The sequence below is a fragment of the Carcharhinus amblyrhynchos genome, chromosome 7, assembly GCF_965287045.1.
Source record: "Carcharhinus amblyrhynchos chromosome 7, sCarAmb.v2.hapA, whole genome shotgun sequence".
Lineage (NCBI taxonomy): Eukaryota > Metazoa > Chordata > Chondrichthyes > Carcharhiniformes > Carcharhinidae > Carcharhinus > Carcharhinus amblyrhynchos.
The window spans coordinates 36762768-36782020 of record NC_137330.1 but is presented as its reverse complement, the minus strand read 5'-3'; the positions used below and the strand labels follow the sequence as shown (position 1 = coordinate 36782020).

At 42.8% G+C, this 19253-nt stretch overlaps 1 protein-coding gene across 3 annotated transcripts in view; it reads right to left on the bottom strand.

The window, feature by feature from the left end:
- Positions 1 to 19253, bottom strand: part of LOC145344884 (V-type proton ATPase subunit C 1-A-like) — a 73118-nt gene that overhangs the window by 26822 nt on the left and 27043 nt on the right. For all 3 annotated transcript variants that reach the window (XM_080192158.1, XM_080192157.1, XM_080192159.1), the window contains 3 exons: positions 11745 to 11843; positions 11574 to 11642; positions 1889 to 1981 (listed from right to left, as the gene is read on the bottom strand). In XM_080192158.1, the coding sequence (XP_080048284.1) occupies positions 1889 to 1981; positions 11574 to 11642; positions 11745 to 11843 (261 nt within the window). The remainder of the gene's footprint in view (positions 1 to 1888; positions 1982 to 11573; positions 11643 to 11744; positions 11844 to 19253) is intronic.

Sequence of the window (19253 nt, the reverse complement as noted above, 5' to 3'; positions counted from 1 at the left end):
TCCCATTTTCACTGGAATCACTGGAATGAAAATCAAGCAGAGGAACTAAAGTAGTGGCTCTGAAACTGTGCACTGCAGGGGCTTTCCAGTGGTTTTATGGAATAATATGAAAGCGTTTACAAAGCAGGACTTGTCGGACAAATGGGTGACTGCACTGGAATGGATCTCATGTTGCCAGTAGGTAGCCACTCAAGACTGCTTACCACTGTTTAACTGAGCTTTTTAGTTAAAGGCTTCGTGCGGATTGATATAGAAAAGGATAAAAGTGTTTGCAGCCTCTTGCATTGCCACCCAAGCAGATGCACAAATTTGTCCAACTAGTCTCAGGTCATTCTCCAGCCAGTCTCTCAGGAGTCCACAGGGCCGTTACATTACCACGCTGAGTACTGCATGTATTGGGGACCACATTCTGCAATTCCATCAACTTTTCTCTGAGAAATATGAAATGTTGACCGTTATATAGAATGATCTGCATATGTCATTTTTTAAAATCACACAGGATGTACAGACTCTGAAGTGAGAATAAGGCACATGCATCTCACTGATATTGATAACTAAACAGCTGTTCTTCTAACACATTACTAAAATACTCTGGGCTGCATTTTACAATGCCCCCACCGGATGTGTGTTTGGCAGGGGGCATATAAAATAGGGTGGGTGCCTACCCCATCACCTTCCTGCCCACTCTATCAACTTGCTACCCATTCCATCACCTTCTTGCCCAGCCCCAAGCTCACCCCATAATGGGCATGCACCAAAATGAGCAGCCCTTCCACCATATTTAAATAAATTATCATGGGCCAATTAATCCTGATAATACACTGCATACGCCATAAAACAGTTGACATGTGCTGTCAGGTTTTTAAAAAATTCATCAAAGGACGGGGAGCAAAGGGCACTTCCATCTTCAGGGGCTACACTTTGCCGATCATGGAGCGGTCTTGCTTAGATAGAACCCCCACCCCTGTTTCCTCCTACCTACCTGCTGTCTTAAACCCAACACCCACACCACTCCTTAAACTGCCCAGCCCTTCACCCTACCCAAAACTACAAAATGACCTACTTCCAGAGATCTACGGGTCTTCTTCTGCTTCCCATTGCAAACCAGCAGTGCCAACTAATGCACTCTTGGTATTAATGCATCTTCCAGCCAGATTGGCCAGCAGCTCCTGAGCATTGAATTCTCCCCAGTGAGGGATGAATGTCCAACAGGCTGCCCTTCTAGTTGGCCTAGCAGTGCCTTTTGGCTGCAGGGAAAACTAGCATGGAGCAGGTGGGTTCCCTGTAATATTCTGTCCTCTCGCCGCACTTTCATATTTGCTGGTTGTGTCCCTGGCACCAAACACATTGTCTATTATAGTTTAATTACAGTTATTGCCAGACTGCTAATTAAAGTATTAATTCCAATTCCCCTTTTCAATGCATCTTGCTGAAATAAATAACATGTCAACTGAAACTACAACTAACATCTTTTCTGGTGCGATTTTCTGACTTGTGGCACATTTCCATCTAGCTCATACATAATGGACAACTGTCTGAGCGATTTTTCTACTTTTTCTTGTCTTACATGAATTGCAAGTAAGAAATCTCAACTCACTTAGTGTCAGGATGTGCTTATTCCTGAATATGAAAAAGAAGTTGTTTTTTAGCATGTGCATTACCAGTACCAGTAGGAAATTCACTGTACTGACTGCTGAGGCATCAGTTGAGCCAAAAAAATCTTACTGAATAAATTGACTGGCTTCATGGAAATGAAAATCAGTCCCTTAATATTTTCAGCCACATATTTGTAATCAGTCATTTATTCCAACTTGAAATACTAAAGGAAGGAGAATAAAGTTTTTTTTTACAATTGATAAAACAATTTAAAATACTTGGAAAAACATACTTGTTCTCTCTGGCTCTGATTTTGAATTCATCCACAGTTTTCTTGAAGAGAGTTACTGTAAAGAGGGCTCCCTCCGTGTCTTCAATGATCATTCTGTGCACCAGAAAGGTTCATGATCTTAGTTTAAAGAAACTTCCAGCTAACAGTTCCAGAAAATAGTTTATTTACATAATTAATAGTTTTCCAGTGTTGAGGGAAAATCCACTACCACTGACAATCCACATTTTACAAGTCAAATTGTACACTGACATTTTAAGTGTCTTTAAATAGATTTAAATACTGTAGCAGCCATTGTCCTTAATTGCCAGTGGTGCACAATGTCAAGCTATTGTGCATAGCTTCATTTTGGGAGGTGTGGCTATATTTATTTCAGGAAATTTATCACAATATTTGACCAGAGGAAGGTTCCATGTAAGGGAAGAGGCCGAGGATGTCCCAATAATAGAGGGAGTAGGGGGCGTGAGTATAGTTGGTGGCGTTGCGGCAAATAGGGTCCAGGTGAAGGCTGGGATGAAAGCACTTTATCTGAATGCACGAAGCATTCGGAATAAAGTGGATGAGCTGATGGCGCAGATCGACACAAATGGATACGATCTGGTGGCCATTACAGAGACGTGGCTGCAGGGTGACAGGGACTGGGAGCTGAATGTACAGGGCTATCAAGTGTTTAGGAAGGATAGACAGGAGGGAAAAGGGGGGGGCGTAGCTCTGCTGATTAAGGATAGCATCACGGTGGTAGCAAGGGATGATATTGGAGCCAAGGAGCAGAGGGTGGAATCGTTGTGGGTGGAGATTAGGAACAGCAAAGGGAGGAAGACGCTGGTGGGTGTCGTCTATAGGCCCCCGAATAATGATCTGGAGATGGGGCGGGCTGTTAACGCGCAAATAAGTGCGGCGTGCAGGAATGGGACGGCCGTAGTTATGGGGGATTTCAATCTGCATATTGATTGGTCGACCCATGTTGGACGTGGGGGGCTCGAGGAAGAGTTCTTGGAATGCTGCCGGGATAGTTTCCTCGAACGGTGTGTGTTGGAGCCGACGAGGGAGCGAGCTATCTTGGATCTGGTGCTACGTAATGAAGCGGGTAGAATTAGGGACCTTGTGGTGAAGGATCCTCTTGGGGAGAGTGATCATTGTATGGTGGAGTTTCTGGTGCAGATGGAGAAGGAGAAAGTGGGTTCCCGGACACGCGTCCTTTGTTTGAATAGAGGGAAATACGGTAGGATGAGAGAAGAATTGGCGAATGTGGACTGGGAGAGCGCGTTGGAGGGAGGGTCTGTTAAGGAGCAGTGGAGGATCTTTAAGGAGATCTTTCTTGGTGCTCAACGGAAATTTATTCCGATGGTCAAAAAGGATAGTAAGAGGAGAGGTAATAAGCCGTGGATAACGAAGGAGGTGAAGGAAAGTGTTAAACTAAAAGCGGAGGAATTTAGAGTAGCTAAGAGTAGTGGGCGAGAAGAGCATTGGGAGAGGTTTAAATGTCAACAAAGATTGACAAAGAAGTTGATAAGGAAGGGTAGGAGAAACTATGAAGCTGGGCTAGCGCTTAATATAAAAAAGGATAGCAAGAGTTTTTATAAATATATAAAAAGGAAGAGGCTGGCTAGGGTGAATGTTGGTCCTTTAGAGGATGAGAAAGGGGACCTAGTGGTAGGGGATGGGGATATGGCTAAGGTATTGAATAACTTTTTTGTTTCTGTCTTCACGGAGGAGGACGTGAATAATTCGCCGGGTGTTAGCGATAGAAAGGTGGTAGGACTGGAGGGTCTTAATGACATTGCTGTTACTAGAAAGGCGGTGCTCGACAGACTGGAGGGGCTGATTGTGGACAAGTCCCCAGGACCGGATGGAATGCATCCGAGGGTTCTGAAAGAAATGGCGGAGGTGATAGTGGATGCCTTGGTGGTTATTTTCCAAACGTCGCTGGATTCCGGGGAAGTGCCGGATGATTGGAAAACGGCTAATGTTACGCCGTTGTTTAAGAAGGGTGCCAGGCAAAAGGCGGGGAATTATAGGCCGGTTAGTTTAACATCTGTGGTAGGTAAAATGTTAGAATCTGTCATTAAGGAGGAAATTGCGAGGCATCTTGAAGGGAATTGCTTGATAGAGCAGACGCAGCACGGTTTCATTAAAGGGAAGTCGCGTCTGACAAATTTACTGGAGTTCTATGAGGATGTGTCTAGGGCGGTGGATAGAGGAGAGCCGGTGGATGTGGTCTTTCTAGATTTTCAGAAAGCGTTTGACAAAGTGCCTCACAAGAGGTTATTGCAGAAGGTCAAGGGACATGGAGTTGGGGGTAGGGTGTTAGCGTGGATAGAGGATTGGTTGTCAAATAGGAGGCAGAGAGTGGGGGTCAACGGGTGCTATTCGGATTGGCGGATGGTGACTAGTGGAGTGCCCCAGGGGTCGGTGCTGGGACCTCAGCTTTTTACCATTTATATAGATGATCTGGAGGAGGGAACCGAGTGTAGAGTGTCGAAATTTGCTGATGACACCAAGATTGGGGGAACGGCAAATTGTGCGGAGGGTGTGGAGAGTCTGCAGAAGGATCTAGATAGGCTGGGCGAATGGGCCAGGAAATGGCAAATGGAATTTAATGTTGGCAAGTGTGAGGTGGTCCACTTTGGTAGGAAAAATGGTAGGAAGGACTATTACTTACGAGGCGAAAAACTGCAGCAGGCGACGGTGCAGAGGGACCTCGGGGTCCTTGTGCATGAGTCGCAAAAACCCAGCTTGCAGGTGCAGCAGGTGGTCAGGAAGGCGAATGGGATGCTGGCCTTCATAGCGAAGGGGATTGAATATAAAAGTAGGGAGGTCTTGCTGCAGCTGTATAGGGCATTGGTGAGGCCGCAACTGGAGTACTGTGTGCATTTTTGGGCGCCGCACCTGCGCAAAGATATTTTGGCCTTGGAGGGAGTGCAGAGGAGGTTTACTAGGCTGATACCGGAGTTGAGGGGGTTGAGCTATGAGGAGAGGCTGAATAAACTGGGCTTGTACTCGTTAGAGTTTAGAAGAATGAGAGGAGATCTCATTGAGACGTATAAGATGATGAATGGGATGGATAGGATAGAGGTGGAAAGACTCTTCCCGCTCAAAAAAGACAATAGGACTAGGGGGCACAGCCTCAAGATAAAAGGGGGGCGGTTTAGAACGGAGTTGAGGAGGAACTTCTTCACTCAAAGGGTGGTGAATCTCTGGAATTCTCTGCCCGTTGAAGTGGTGGAGGCTGCCTCGCTAAATATTTTTAAGACGCGGGTTGATGGGTTTTTGATAGGAGAGGGGATTAAGGGTTATGGGGAGAGGGCGGGAAAGTGGAACTGAGCAGCGACAGATCAGCCATGATCTTATTGAATGGCGGGGCAGGCTCGAAGGGCTGGATGGCCTACTCCTGCTCCTATTTCTTATGTTCTTATGTTCCAATGAAAACTGATGTCCAGGTCTGATTAGCAAATAGATGTTTGGGAGTGAAAATCACATTAAGTTATCTATACAACCATCTTCTTCACCTACACCAACAGTAGCAACCTCCAGAAAACATGAATATTTGGTTATTAGCAAATACAATGTAATAATAACAATAAGCCTTTAGCCCTCTCTGCTAAGCACTGGTGGTAGTTCAATTCACTAGAACTCAAGAAATTGGCAAAATTGAACACATTAAGTATTGCTTTTTACCATTTTTAACACTTTTCTACTTCCAACTGCTATTGTGTATTTTACCTACTTATGACTTTTAAATCTTTCTTTTCCTCCCTATTTTACATTTCCACATGTCAAAATTTAGGTAATGGAGAATAGCACACCGAAGTTTTATTTATTTGATAGTTTTCATAGAATCCCTGAAGTGCAGAAGGAGGCCACTTGGCCCATCAAGTCTGCATGAACTCTGACAGACCCTATCCCCATAGCTCTACGTATTTACCCCCCTAAGCCATACATCTTGGGACACTAAGGGACAATTTAGCATGGTCAGTCCACCTTTCGACAATGGATGGATTCTCCCAAGAAAATTCTAAGTGCTGAATTCACATGAAAACTGGATTAACTCACGTTGTTTTTTCCAGTGGGAGTTTAAAAATGAATCTCCCACACTCTGTGTATCACAGACAGCTCTAGCATAATTCACACCAGAAATCAGTGGACAGGCCTATCCCCGCTGGAGAGGCCGGCAGCTCAGTGCAGAGCGGGCCACTATGCATGCACCGATCTGTCAGTGCCAAGACTGGCACATGCACAGTAGCCCTGCACTGCCAGCCTCCTGATCGCTGGCCAGCCCCGCAAACTCTCAAAGCTGGTCGTGCAACCCTTCCACTGCCATAGCCCGATCACTGGTCTTCAGCCTCAATGCCACCCCCCCACCCGATCCTTGACCCCTCCGCTCCCACCAGTCCCAAACACCCCTCACCCCCCGCAGTACTGAACTCCCCCCCCCCCCCCCAGCAAGTTGCCCCCCAACTACACTCAGGGAATACCCCCTCCCCCTACTGCTGGCATCCAACTTTCTGGGGGGTTCAATTGCCCCCCTTCACTCCAGCAGGATCAGGCCACCAGCTTCCACAAGTACAGAGCCACTGTAAGCCCGGCTAGAGGAGTGAGGTGCTCCTGGCCAGGGGAAAGGGAGTGGAGATGCTCGTGGGCCCGGAGATATCAGTCCCAGGCCCACTAATGGGATTTTAAGTATATTTAAGTTTGGCGCTGATGGCACCGAAAATCCGGTGCTGGGAAACATGCTCAGGCCCTGGCACCCACGAGGAAGACCGCAAAACGGCCTCCATTAGAATCTCCTGACCCGCTATGCTAAAAAAGCAGCGCAGCGGGATGGGAGAATCATCCCCCAGCTGCAGAATGCCTTGTAGAGTATCTTCCTCTCCACAGTGGTGACCCCATTGTTTAATGAGTTTTTTATTCAGAGTTCCAGAAAGTTGAAGAGAAGGCGCTGCCATCTTGGGTCGCTCTTTCTCAATAATCTGGAAAGGCCTGTTTCTGCTGCTCCAGTACTGGAGAGCCTCCTTTCAGGGCCTACTAAGGAACAGCTGGGTGACTGTTAGCCACACAACGTGAGTTTACGATACTAATTGACTCTGACATAGGGTTCTGAAACCCGTAGGGCAAATCCTGTCCCTGCTGTCTGGATACTGAGGGAACAGGGCAAGCAACTGCTTTTCTCCTTAATAATCATAATACAGGACCAGGAAATAAAAGCAAAGGATGGAAGTATAAAACAAAGCATGTGAATTCAATGTCAAATCAGCTACAGAAAGAAAAACAGAGGGAAAGAAAGATTAAATTAAAAAGAGACAGAAAAGTAAAAACAAAGACATCCTTAAAATTTAAAGCAGCAACTAAAAGCTCAAGAAATGTGATTTCACGTTTGTAACAGTTAATTTCAGAGAGGTGAATGGCAGCAATTATCTATTATCAAATTGTTCAAAGATTGCCTACACTTTTAATGGCAAAATTGAGCATCCTGCGGTATGTTTGGTTGATATCTGGTGTGCAAATACAACAGTTTCACATCATTTAATCCATTTCAATGAGGTAGACTGTGAAATACCTTTGTCGTTAAAATAATACACTAACAGTCCAACACTGACAGCAACTATTTGGATACTGGATTTAAATTTACATCTATTTCTCACCTGACATTGCTGAAACACTTACTCATTAAAAGCAAGGGTCACTAGCCTCACTGTTAGTTTGAAAACAAAATCTGGCCTATTATTTTGAGGAAGTTTTTTAAAAATTGACTTTTGGAATATTAAAGTTTGACTTTAATGTTGTATTCACTAAAAGAGTGCAAAAAAAATCAAAAAGTTACACCCCTAATTATAATTCCCAGAGTTGTTTTGTTGGTTCATACAAAACACTGAACATAACTTAGCTGGAATTTTCCATTCATTCATTATGCATGAGAGGAAAGTTCCACTACACCATTTCTTAGTTCTAAAGTGCACATTATAATGCAGCTTCCAAAGTTAATTATTATTCCCACCATGATCTAGATCTTGGTGTGCAGGGGACAATTTCAAAGTTTGCAGATGAGATGGAACTTGAAAGCATTGTAAACTGTGAGGAAGACAGTATAGAACTTTAAAAGAACATAGACAAGTTATGAGGTAGGCAGATTGGTGCCAGATGAAGTTCAACGCAGCGAAGTGTGAGGTAACGCACTTTGGTAGGAAGAACATGGAGAGATAAGAACATAAGAACATAAGAAATAGGAGCAGGAGTAGGCCATCCAGCCCCTCGAGCCTGCCCCGCCATTCAACAAGATCATGGCTGATCTGTCGCTGCTCAGTTCCACCTTCCCGCCCTCTCCCCACAACCCCTAATCCCCTCTCCCATCAAAAACCCATCAACCCGCGTCTTAAAAATATTTAGCGAGGCAGCCTCCACCACTTCAACGGGCAGAGAATTCCAGAGATTCACCACCCTTTGAGTGAAGAAGTTCCTCCTCAACTCCGTTCCAAACCGCCCCCCTTTTATCTTGAGGCTGTGCCCCCTAGTCCTATTGTCTTTTTTGAGTGGGAAGAGTCTTTCCACCTCTATCCTATCCATCCCATTCATCATCTTATACGTCTCAATGAGATCTCCTCTCATTCTTCTAAACTCTAACGAGTACAAGCCCAGTTTATTCAGCCTCTCTTCATAGTTCAACCCCCTCAACTCCGGTATCAGCCTAGTAAACCTCCTCTGCACTCCCTCCAAGGCCAAAATATCTTTGCGCAGGTGCGGCGCCCAAAAATGCACACAGTACTCCAGTTGCGGCCTCACCAATGCCCTATACAGCTGCAGCAAGACCTCCCTACTTTTATATTCAATCCCCTTCGCTATGAAGGCCAGCATCCCATTCGCCTTCCTGACCACCTGCTGCACCTGCAAGCTGGGTTTTTGCGACTCATGCACAAGGACCCCGAGGTCCCTCTGCACCGTCGCCTGCTGCAGTTTTTCGCCCCGTAAGATAACACAAAATAAGGGGAAAATTGTAAAAGGTGTGCAGCAGCAGATGGATCTGGATGCATGTGTATAGATCATTGAAGATGACAGGACAGGTGAAGACAGCAATTATTAAAGTATATAGTATTCTGGGCTTTATTAATATGAACATAAAATACAAGAGCAAAGGGGTTATGCTGAACTTATACAAGACACTACTTAGGCCTCAGCTGGAGTGTTGTGTACAGCTCTAGGCAAATCCTGGTTCAGGTCTGGAATGCACTGCCTGTAAGTGTGATGGAGGCAGATTCATTGAGGTATTCAAGAGGGCATTGGACTTTATTTGAATAAAAACAATGTGCAGGCATACGGGGAAAAGGCAGGGGAATGGCACTAAGTCATAATGCTCATTTGAAGAGCAGGTGCAGACAAGATGAGCTGAGTGTCCACCTTCTGTGCCGTAATTATTCTGTGACTCTGCAGTACCCTTAACATGCATAAAAGTAGTCATATTTTGTGATACTTTTTCAGGAGAAGTGTTCTTTGATTGCATTTGTTCACAAAATGTAATATTTTAAATAAAATCAAATGATAAGCCAATTCTTTGCAATAGGAAAATAAATGTGAAGTAGTATTAAATGCCATTTACAAATTGATCCAATTTTTTTCTTGCAATAACCTTCAATTGATTACCAACAATGGAAAATTGACGGTAATCAATTCTGCACTGCAGTATGCTGTCATTTCTTTACCATTTAAATAATAGTCCATTTTGCTGTTGTGCCTACCAAAATGGATGACCTCACATTTACCAACATTGTACTCCATCTGCCAGACCCTTGCCCACTCACTTAAACTATCTATATCCCTCTGAGACTTTCAGTGTCCTCTACACACTTTGTTCTGTCTCTCATCTTAGTGTCATCTGCGAACTTTGACACACAACACTTGGTCCCCAACTTCAAACTATCTAAGTAACTTATAAACAATTGTGGTCCGAACACTGATCTGTAAGGCACACCACTAGCCACTGATCGCCAACCATGCTGACAATTCTTCACTCTCGCAATAACTAGCAGACCAAAATCTATGAATGGCTGTGGGATGGTGTGCTGGCAGTATTTAAATCAGAAATTAAATCACAATTCAGGAGAGAAACAAATGCTTTGCCAATGTTAGTTATGGCTGGTTTAATTCAAGCAAAATTTATTCCTTTCTCTTTCATTCTTCTCTGAATGTTGTTTGAACATAAGACAAGAAACTATCTCCTTCTAAGGGAAGATTTCATTGATGCTGAAAAGACATTGAGAATATACAAAAAAACCAAATCTGCACAGCAGTGACAATAATATTTTTCAACGTTGATTGACCTTGATTTTAATCCACTGCCCACTCAACCGAGGACAGGGGAGGATTGGAAAAATCACTTCCATGCACCCACACTTGTTTTGACAAAGGCAGGTTGAGAGGTGGGTGAGTAACCTGTTCTCCAGAGGCAGCAATGCCATTTAAACACTTTAATGAGGCTGCATGCCTCATTAGGATCAATTTAAATGTAACGATTGTTAACCAGATTTCCTCGTACTTGGGAAACCAGTCAGCTCTGGGGAGGTAGGAACAGTCCGATTGGATTGAATGCGGGCTAGGAGGAACAGAACATCTCTCCTCAGCCAAAACAAGCTGATAGCTTCCTTCCATATGACCAAAACCCACTAGCTGCACTCAGACCAACCCCTTTCATCAGAACCACCCAAACCAACAATTACCTGCCCCAATCATATCCCGATCTCCAGTCTCCTTTTTAACCACCCCAAAGTCTAATCTACTAAAAATTCCCCCCGACCATCAGCCCTTGTTTTCTCTCTGCTTTCCCAATTCCTCACCATCCATCTCCTATCTCTGCTCTGCTTTCCCAACTTCTCCCCTTCCACCTCTGTTCTTTTTGCCTTCCCAGCTCCTCCCTATCCATCCCATTCTCTGCCTTGCATTCCCAATTCTTCCCCTTCCATCTCCAATCTCTTCTTTGTCTTCCCAACTCCTCCCTATCCATCTCTGATCTCCTCTCTGCCTTCCCAACTCCTGCCCTTCTATCTCCAATCTCCATTCTGTCTTCCTAACTCCATTTCCAGCCAATTCCTTTCCATTTCCTGAACTTCTTTTCGCTCACTTGATACCCTGTCCGACCCCCCAACCACCCACCTACCCAAATCCATTTCATCTACCTCTCGATTTCCTCTCCATTTCCCCACACCATCTCCCATCACTGTGCCAATGTCCTCCAGCCTTTCACAATAACACTCCTTCCCTCCTCATCACCCACCAGCTGAAGTCTGATGCAGGCCTTCTTGCTAGCCAGCTCTGCAAACCCCCAATCTGGAGTCAAAATGTTTAACGAAAGTCCTGTTGCTAAATTCAGCAAGATCACCGGGAAACCCAAATACTAAACTTCCCACTCTAAGTTTTCATAAATTTCACAGCAATGGCCCCACACAAATACACATCAGAGATTCAATCTGAATCTAGAACTTAACCTGCATTCTACTACTCCACATATGTAATTGGATGTTTCTGCATCCACCACTTTTAAGCTTAAGTTCCAATAATAACTTTTAATTTTAACTTCTAATAATAACTTTTAACACTTTATTGAGAAAACACAAAATGATAAATAATTTGGTTAATGAGGTGCCTCACACTATAATACATGCAACATCTTTCAATATAAGCAAATGATTCTTAATAAACTTACTTGGTTGACCGAGGAACTACCATGTCAGCGAGGGACTCGTACGTCTTTTGCCAGTTAATGTAATTGGACCTAATGCACATTAAGAGCAACAAAATAAGAGAAATTTATAAAATCACTTTACAGGACAACCAAAGTCTAATTGCACTAACTCACAGAGTACAGGGAACTTACTTTGGGACAAAGGCCAGAAGAGTTGTGAGATATTCTGAATCTAACACAAAATCTTCCTTATTTACGATGTCTGCTAAGGTGCGGGTCAAAAGGCTACCCCTGAAAAAACATGTATAGGAAAAAATTCAGATCACATTTATCAAGTACAAGTTATAAAGTCAGTGCCTTGCCTTCTTAAATGCTTTGGTAAGTTCTATTTTTGTATCAAGTGACATGTATCAATCTCTTCTAATGAAAGTGTAGATACCCCAATATAGATATAGATAATAGTGTGCTGTTGGCATATTGGATCACCTGGGTTTAACACAGAGGAAAATGGAGTAGGTGGATCCCATGCTGTTAAGTCAACTTTTCCAATTTTTCATTTATTTAAATCAATGAATTTTCTCTGGGGTTTTCTTGTGAGAATTACATCTAAATAATCCAACATGCCCAAAGAAAATAACAGCAAAATTGTGACTTTTTTGGGGACTTTAGTATTATACAACAAAAATAGATAAAACTCAAATATTAACAAGCCAAATATTTCAAAAGTTTGAAATATTCCATTAACACAATCTCTGCTCTCACGGATAGAAAATTATATATTGGCCCAGATTTTGCAATCAGTGATGAAACAAGGGCATCATCAACCGGCTTTGAAAAAAGTTGCCACAATGACCTTGAAATCTCTTTTGTGTGGTTTTCCCTTTTCCTGAATGCACTTCAAATTATAAGCCAAATCAAATGGGGATGTCTTTGTGTGCAGCAATGATATTAGCAAGCAACCAATCACATTTAGGTATTCACATAAAGCAAGCCAGGAACCACTAAAAACCTTCACTTTTCCATTTAAGTTTTCAGAATGCGAAATAAACGATTTATGTTCAGATTAAGCTAAAATAAGGGTATTTCTTTTTAAAATGAGGAATGGGTTTATATTTTTAAACAATGTGGATTGTTTTATTATGAAGAAATTTGACTTTCCTCAAATATAAAAGTAGTTTTTCATGGCCAGTAAAGGTATTTAGTCATAATTACAAAAATAGTACTCCATTAAAAACCCAGTTACGCCTCATTCAACAAAGTTTAACGTTTCTAAAGGTTTTTACAACTAGACTGACAGTCACAATTACATTGCAAATTGAAGTCTGTGGGAACCTATACCATATACCTCATGGAGGAGAATTAGAAGCAACTTCTAGATTTCCATTCTGTTTATGCATGTGCATTTTCCCAAAATTGCTGTCAATTTCAGTTGAGTAATGACAACAAACCATCATTACCAGAACTAAGTCTCAGCCATTAGGCACAACACTTCCTAATGGGCAATTGTATTTGCTTTCTGTTACTGAAAGTAGTCAGAACTTTGATACAATTCTCAGTTAACCAGCTGTGTAAATTCCATGACAACGAATTATAAAATAAATTATGTAGCTTTGATTTAAACAAATAAATATTTTCAGAAGACTTTACTATTTCCTCCTGATAAATAACTCAATTTTTATTTCTATTTCCTTCTCACCAATTACTAATATTGAAGTACGATGTCTTGCACTATCAAGCTGGCTACTCATAAGTTTAATTTCATTCTAGTGATTTTTAATATATTACAAATTTACACACTATCTAATCTGAAAGAAGATCATATTCATTTTAGTTAATTATAAGCATAGTTCAATTCAGTTTGAGTTAGAGAATAGTTAATTCATAAGTCAGTTAATTCAATTCACATGGAATCCAATTTCCCTATGACCCTCAAGACAATGGTGTGGAGATGCCAGCGTTGGACTGAGGGTTGGGGGGGGGGGGGGGTGGGGGGGGGGGTACAGTAAGAAGTCACACAACACCTGATGAAGGAACAGTGCTCTGAAAGCTCGCAATTTCAGACAAACCTGTTGGACTTTAACCTGGTGTTGTGAGACTTTGTACTGTCCTCAGGACAATAGTTAACTGTGAAATAGCTTGTTTTGAGGAGTTAATGGTGTTATTATTAACTAGCTTATCTAAATAAGCAAAGTTTGAGGTCGCTACTTGATCTCTATTAGATTGGATTCTTTCCAATGAAAGCAGTTAGCTTCACTTGGACACTTGCAACGTGGAAGACAATTTATCCTGTGCAGCAATTATTTTAACAATTCTGATTGAAATTTCAGTCAAACCAATAAAACTATCCTCCTTCAGGGCTATGTAAATAATTAGCCTTTTGAGCTATTAGTCACAAAATTGACAGTGAGTCACAAATAAGGTACCTTGTTTAAATTGTTATTCAAAAATTTTAAATATTTGTAAATTACATATATTATTTTGATAGCTAACTGAATAAATACTCATATTGGGATTATCCTGAGAATGGTAATAAATGTGTGAGTTTGTATAATGATCGCTATATTGTATAATTAAAATGTAAATAAAGACATGTAGAAAAGCTAACAGAAAATACTCTGCAACTTTATTGCCCTCACTTCGAAATAATGTGTTTCTCTTTTGTGCTAAGATGCTTTTAAACATGTTATGCAATTTTGTAAAGCAATAGTATTTGCCATGTATGTATAACAGTCAAGTTTCCCTTTGCTGGGGCATCTAGAACCAGGAACACAACATCAGAATAAGGGATAAGTCATTTAGGCATCAGATGAGGAAGTACGTCTTCACCCAGAGGGTGGTGAATCTTTGGAATTCTGTAGTGCACAAGGCTATGAAAGTTCAGTTCTTGAGTATATTCACGACAGAGGTTAACACACTTCTTTCTAGTTGAAGATATCAAAGGATATAGAGATTGGCAAATCATGCTCATGCTCAAAGGACTGAATGATCCTACTTCCTGTGTTGTCTTCATCATTCAACAATAGCCAATGTTTCTCCCAATTAGGTGTCAAAATTGTAAACTTTTAAGTGCAATTTTTAAGTTATTTGTTTAATCAGTTATCTTCATTCAAGCATCATTGCATATAATGCAGTTATCACAATTCTGGGGCTGTAACATACTTCATCCCTGTGCACAATTATAAGCTTCTTTCCAGGGAAATAAACATACTTTACCCCTGTGTACAATTATAAGCTTCTTGCCAGGGAAATGGTAGCATAGTGGTAAAATTACTGGACTAGTAATCTAGAGGCTGGAAGGAATGCCTTAGAGACATGAATTTAAATGCCACCATATCAGCTGGGGAAATTTAAATTACATGAATTAATATTGCTGGAATAAAATGTTACTCTGATCAATAATGATTATGAACCTACCAGATTATCAGACAAACCCACCTGGTTCAATAGAACATAGAACAAAGAAAAGTACAGCGTAGGAACAGGCCCTTCGGCCCTCCAAGCCTGTGCCGATCATAATGTCCGAACTAAACCAAAAAAACCTTCTACCCTTACTCGGTCCATATTCCTCTATTCTCATCCTATTTATGTACAATCCAGATACCTCTTAAATTTGCCAATGTGTCTGCTTCCACCACCTTCTCTGGCAGCGCGTTCCAGGCACCGCTTTCTGTGTGAAAAACTTCCCCGCACATCTCCATTAAACTTTCCCCCTCTCAGCTTAAACCTGTACTCCCTTGTAATTGACACTTCCACCCATGGAAAAAGCCTCTGACTATCTACCCTGTCTATGCTTCTCATAATTTTGTAGACCTTTGTCAGGTCTCCCCTCTGCCTCCATCTTTCCAAGGAAAATAATCCTAGTTTATTCAACCACTCCCCATAAGCAACATCCTCGAGATCAGGCAACGTCCTGGTGAACCTTCTTTGCACTCTCTCCAAAACTTCCACATCCTTCTGGTAGTGTGGTGACCAGAACTGTGCACAATAATCCAAATGCAGCCTAACCAAGGTTTTATAGCTGGAACATAATTTCACAACTTTTGTACTCAATGTCCCAGCTGATGAAGCCAAGCATGCCATATGCTTTCTTAATCACCTTAATGTCCTTCAGAGAAGGAAATCTGCTGTCCTTACCTGGTCTGGCCTACACACGAATCCAAACACACAGCAATGTGGTTGACTCTTAACTTCCCTCTGAAATCACTGAGCAAGCCTTTCAACTGTATCAAACTGCTGCATAAATGTCAGATCAGAATAATGCTGGATGGGTCATCCAGCAATGACCTGATTACCAGAAATGACGAAGATACAGGCTACCTGTTCACCCCTGAAAAATCCTGCTCATTAACATCTGGGGATGTGTCAAAACTGGCAGAGCTGTCCCACAGACCAGTGAAGCAACAGTCTGACATAGTCACACTCACCAAAACAGACCTTAGTTGAAACTAATATCCCAAACTCTTCCATTACTATCCTTGGGTATGCCCTATCTCACCAGGCAGACAGACTTACCAAAGGTACCACAGCGCTACGTGGTCAGGAGGGAGTTTCCCTGGGAGCTCTCAACATTGACCCGAGATCCATGAAGTCTCATGGCATTAGATCAAACATGAACATGACAAAGCAACCTCCTACCGATTAGCATCCACAAACCACACCACCACCACCACCACGACCCCCCCCCCCCCCCCCCCCCCCGCCTTTTACTGACAAATCAGTACTCTTCCATGTTGAATTGCACCCAGAAGAAGCACTGAAGGTGGCAAGGGTACAGAATGAATTCCAAGTGAGGGACCATAATGTCTATCACCAAGAGTGCTCAGTAGCGCTACTACTGACTGAGCTGGCCAAGTCATTCAGACAAGGCGGCCAGGCAGTATTTCTGGTAGGTAATGAGTGAACCAACAAGAGGGAAAATCTGCTTAACCTTTTCCTCAAGGTTTTGAATAGATGTTTTTGACAGTCCTGGTGGACTGACCACCACACATTCCTAGTGGAGACAAAGTCCCAATTTCACACTTAAGAAGGCCTATGGTATGCTTGCCTTTATAGGGAGGGGTATAGAGTATAAAAGCTGGCGTCTAATGTTGCAGTTGTATAGAACATTGGTTCGCCCGCATTTGGAGTACTGCATCCGGTTCTGGTCACCTTACTGCCGGAAGGACGTGGAGACCCTGGAGAGAGTGCAGAGGAGGTTTACCAGGATGTTGCCTGGTATGCAAGGTCTGAGCTACGAGGAAAGATTGGGCAAATTGGGGCTGTTCTCCTTAGAAAGGCGGAAAATGAGGGGAGATCTAATAGAGGTGTATAAGATTATGAAGGGTATAGATAAAGTGAGCAGTGGTAAGCTTTTTCCTAGGTTGGATACAATAATTACGAGGGGCCATGGGCTTAGGGTGAGGGGGACGAGGTATAATTCAGATGTTAGAGGGAGGTTTTTCACACAGAAGATGGTGCGGGCCTGGAATGCACTGCCAAGTAGGGTGGTGGAGGCAGGCACGCTAGGGTTGTTTAAGGCTTACTTAGACAGGCACATGAGCGGACTACAGATGGAGGGATACAGGAGACTTTTCTAAATAAAGATCAAGAGCTTTGGGACATCCCTGGGAATCAAATGATTCCTATGGACCTTCCAACATATTTCATGGCTCACTTGCTTTACTTCTGCGCTTCTAAGGATTCTGTAAATGTCTGTTTAAGTTTTGCATGTTCGTTGATGTCTTTTCTTTTACTTCACAGGTGATTCGGTCCGCCTTGTTGACCAACAAGGGGCATACACGCGGTGGGTTGTGTGAGGGCTGCTCTTGGATGTTGCTTCGAGAGTTGCCTAGTGCTTCACGTCGTTTGTCCCGTTTAAGCGTACACTATCTGACGGGCAACATGACAGCTCAGTGACTATCACTGTTTGCTGTGCAGATACATGGGTTTGGGCCGGTGTCTGCGGGAGTTTGCACATTCTCCCCGTGGTTGCATGGGTTTTCTTCAGGTGCTCCAGTTTCCTCCCACATCCCAAAAACGTGCTCTTAGGCTGATTGGTGTAATAAATTGTCCCTAAATTAGTCTTCCCTCAATCTTCCCCATTAGGTGTAGACAAAGGTCATGGGTAGAGGAGGGCACTCAATGTTAAAATGGCGGCGTGGGCTTGTTGGGCTGAAGGGCCTGTTTCCCGCGCTGTGTTGTTCTTTGTTCTTTTGTTCTTTGTTAAGACACCCACCATTGTGTTGTGTAGCATTACCACTTTATTAAATGGGGTGGACTCAGAACTGAACTAAGTTCAAAACTGGTAAACCATGATGCTCTGCAGGCCATCTCTGGAAGGAGATTTGTATTCAATCACAATATGTCAGCTCTTGGCCAAGTATATCCCCCATTTTATCTTGCATGCAGAAGCAGTATACCTTATAAATGAGGGTGGTGATTTTCTGGCCCCAATAATCACAGGCGCAAATCATATTATGGCTTCTAACTCTAGTGAGAGACCAAGATCAGAACTCATATCAGCAAAAACTCTGATCGCAATCTTTCCAGATCTTCTCGTTGGCATGACCAGGTTCTCACCCAGAAAGGGCGAGAAGCTGATTTAAATGAATCTAACAAGATGAAGTCAGATAACTGCCCTCACTAGATCTTGCTACCCACCAGTAGGATGTCATGCAGGTGCCCTAAATTACTGGTCTTTAAAAACATGGATCTGGTCCATGAACCCGAGGAGGAGGAAAGAGGTGAGCATCTTTCTTCACGTGCCAGGGTGCTCAAGGGGAAAGAAACACTGGTCAGTAGCTGAGAATGAGGGCGAGAGGGGGTGTTTGAGGTCTCCCCCGGAATGGGATCACAGTGGTTTTGAGTACTCTTGCTATCTTTCAGGTTTAGAACCTCTTACACTGTATAGCACATCTGCAGGCTGTTTGTCTTAAAGTCATCTCACAGGAAAGTGCTATTCTGTAGCCTGTCTCTTGGAGAAGCAATTCATGCCACAAAGTTTGAATAGGCTCTGTAGTTTCACTTAAGTGATCTGCCTGCATTGATCATATTGCAGTTGTTTTCTTATAGTTGATTTAAGGCCCCATTAACTCTCAAGAGATTCTGCAGTTAGCCAGTCGGTGTTGGCTTCATTGATCCTATTGTGGTTGATTGTATGTAGTGGATTCCATGTCCCATAACTCTGAAGAGATTCTGTGGTTGTGCAGGGGTCTGGCTGAACTTGGTCTTTTATGATAGAATTCTGAGGCTTGCCCTTTACAGTTTTTATCTTCAAGGCAACTGGCTGCACTCAGATTAACGTGAAAGGGTTCTTGAATGAAGACTTTATCACAGGCATTGTTGAATGCTCAGTCTGTGTGCCAGAGAAGTGTGTGAGTGGTGAACATTATGTGTTGTTAGTAGCAGCATGTAATGGTTAGTTTCACCCGTTGCGCTGAAATGTTTTGAGATAACCGGAGATAGATTGGGCATTTTTCAGGACCAGATGTGGTAGCCTTAGGCCCATTTATGAGTTTGTGCAATATACAGTGAGAAATGGTCTGATCAGGGTCGCTGTTATTTCACAGGATTGTTTTGATGTACCCTATTTCAGCATCAAGCTTACACAGTTAGCAAATGGCTTGGGTCCTATTTACAATGTTACTAATAAGGACAATTTTATAGGGCATGGAGCTGTAGGAATCCCAATGCAAATTGTGGTATGTCATGGAAAGGGAGCTC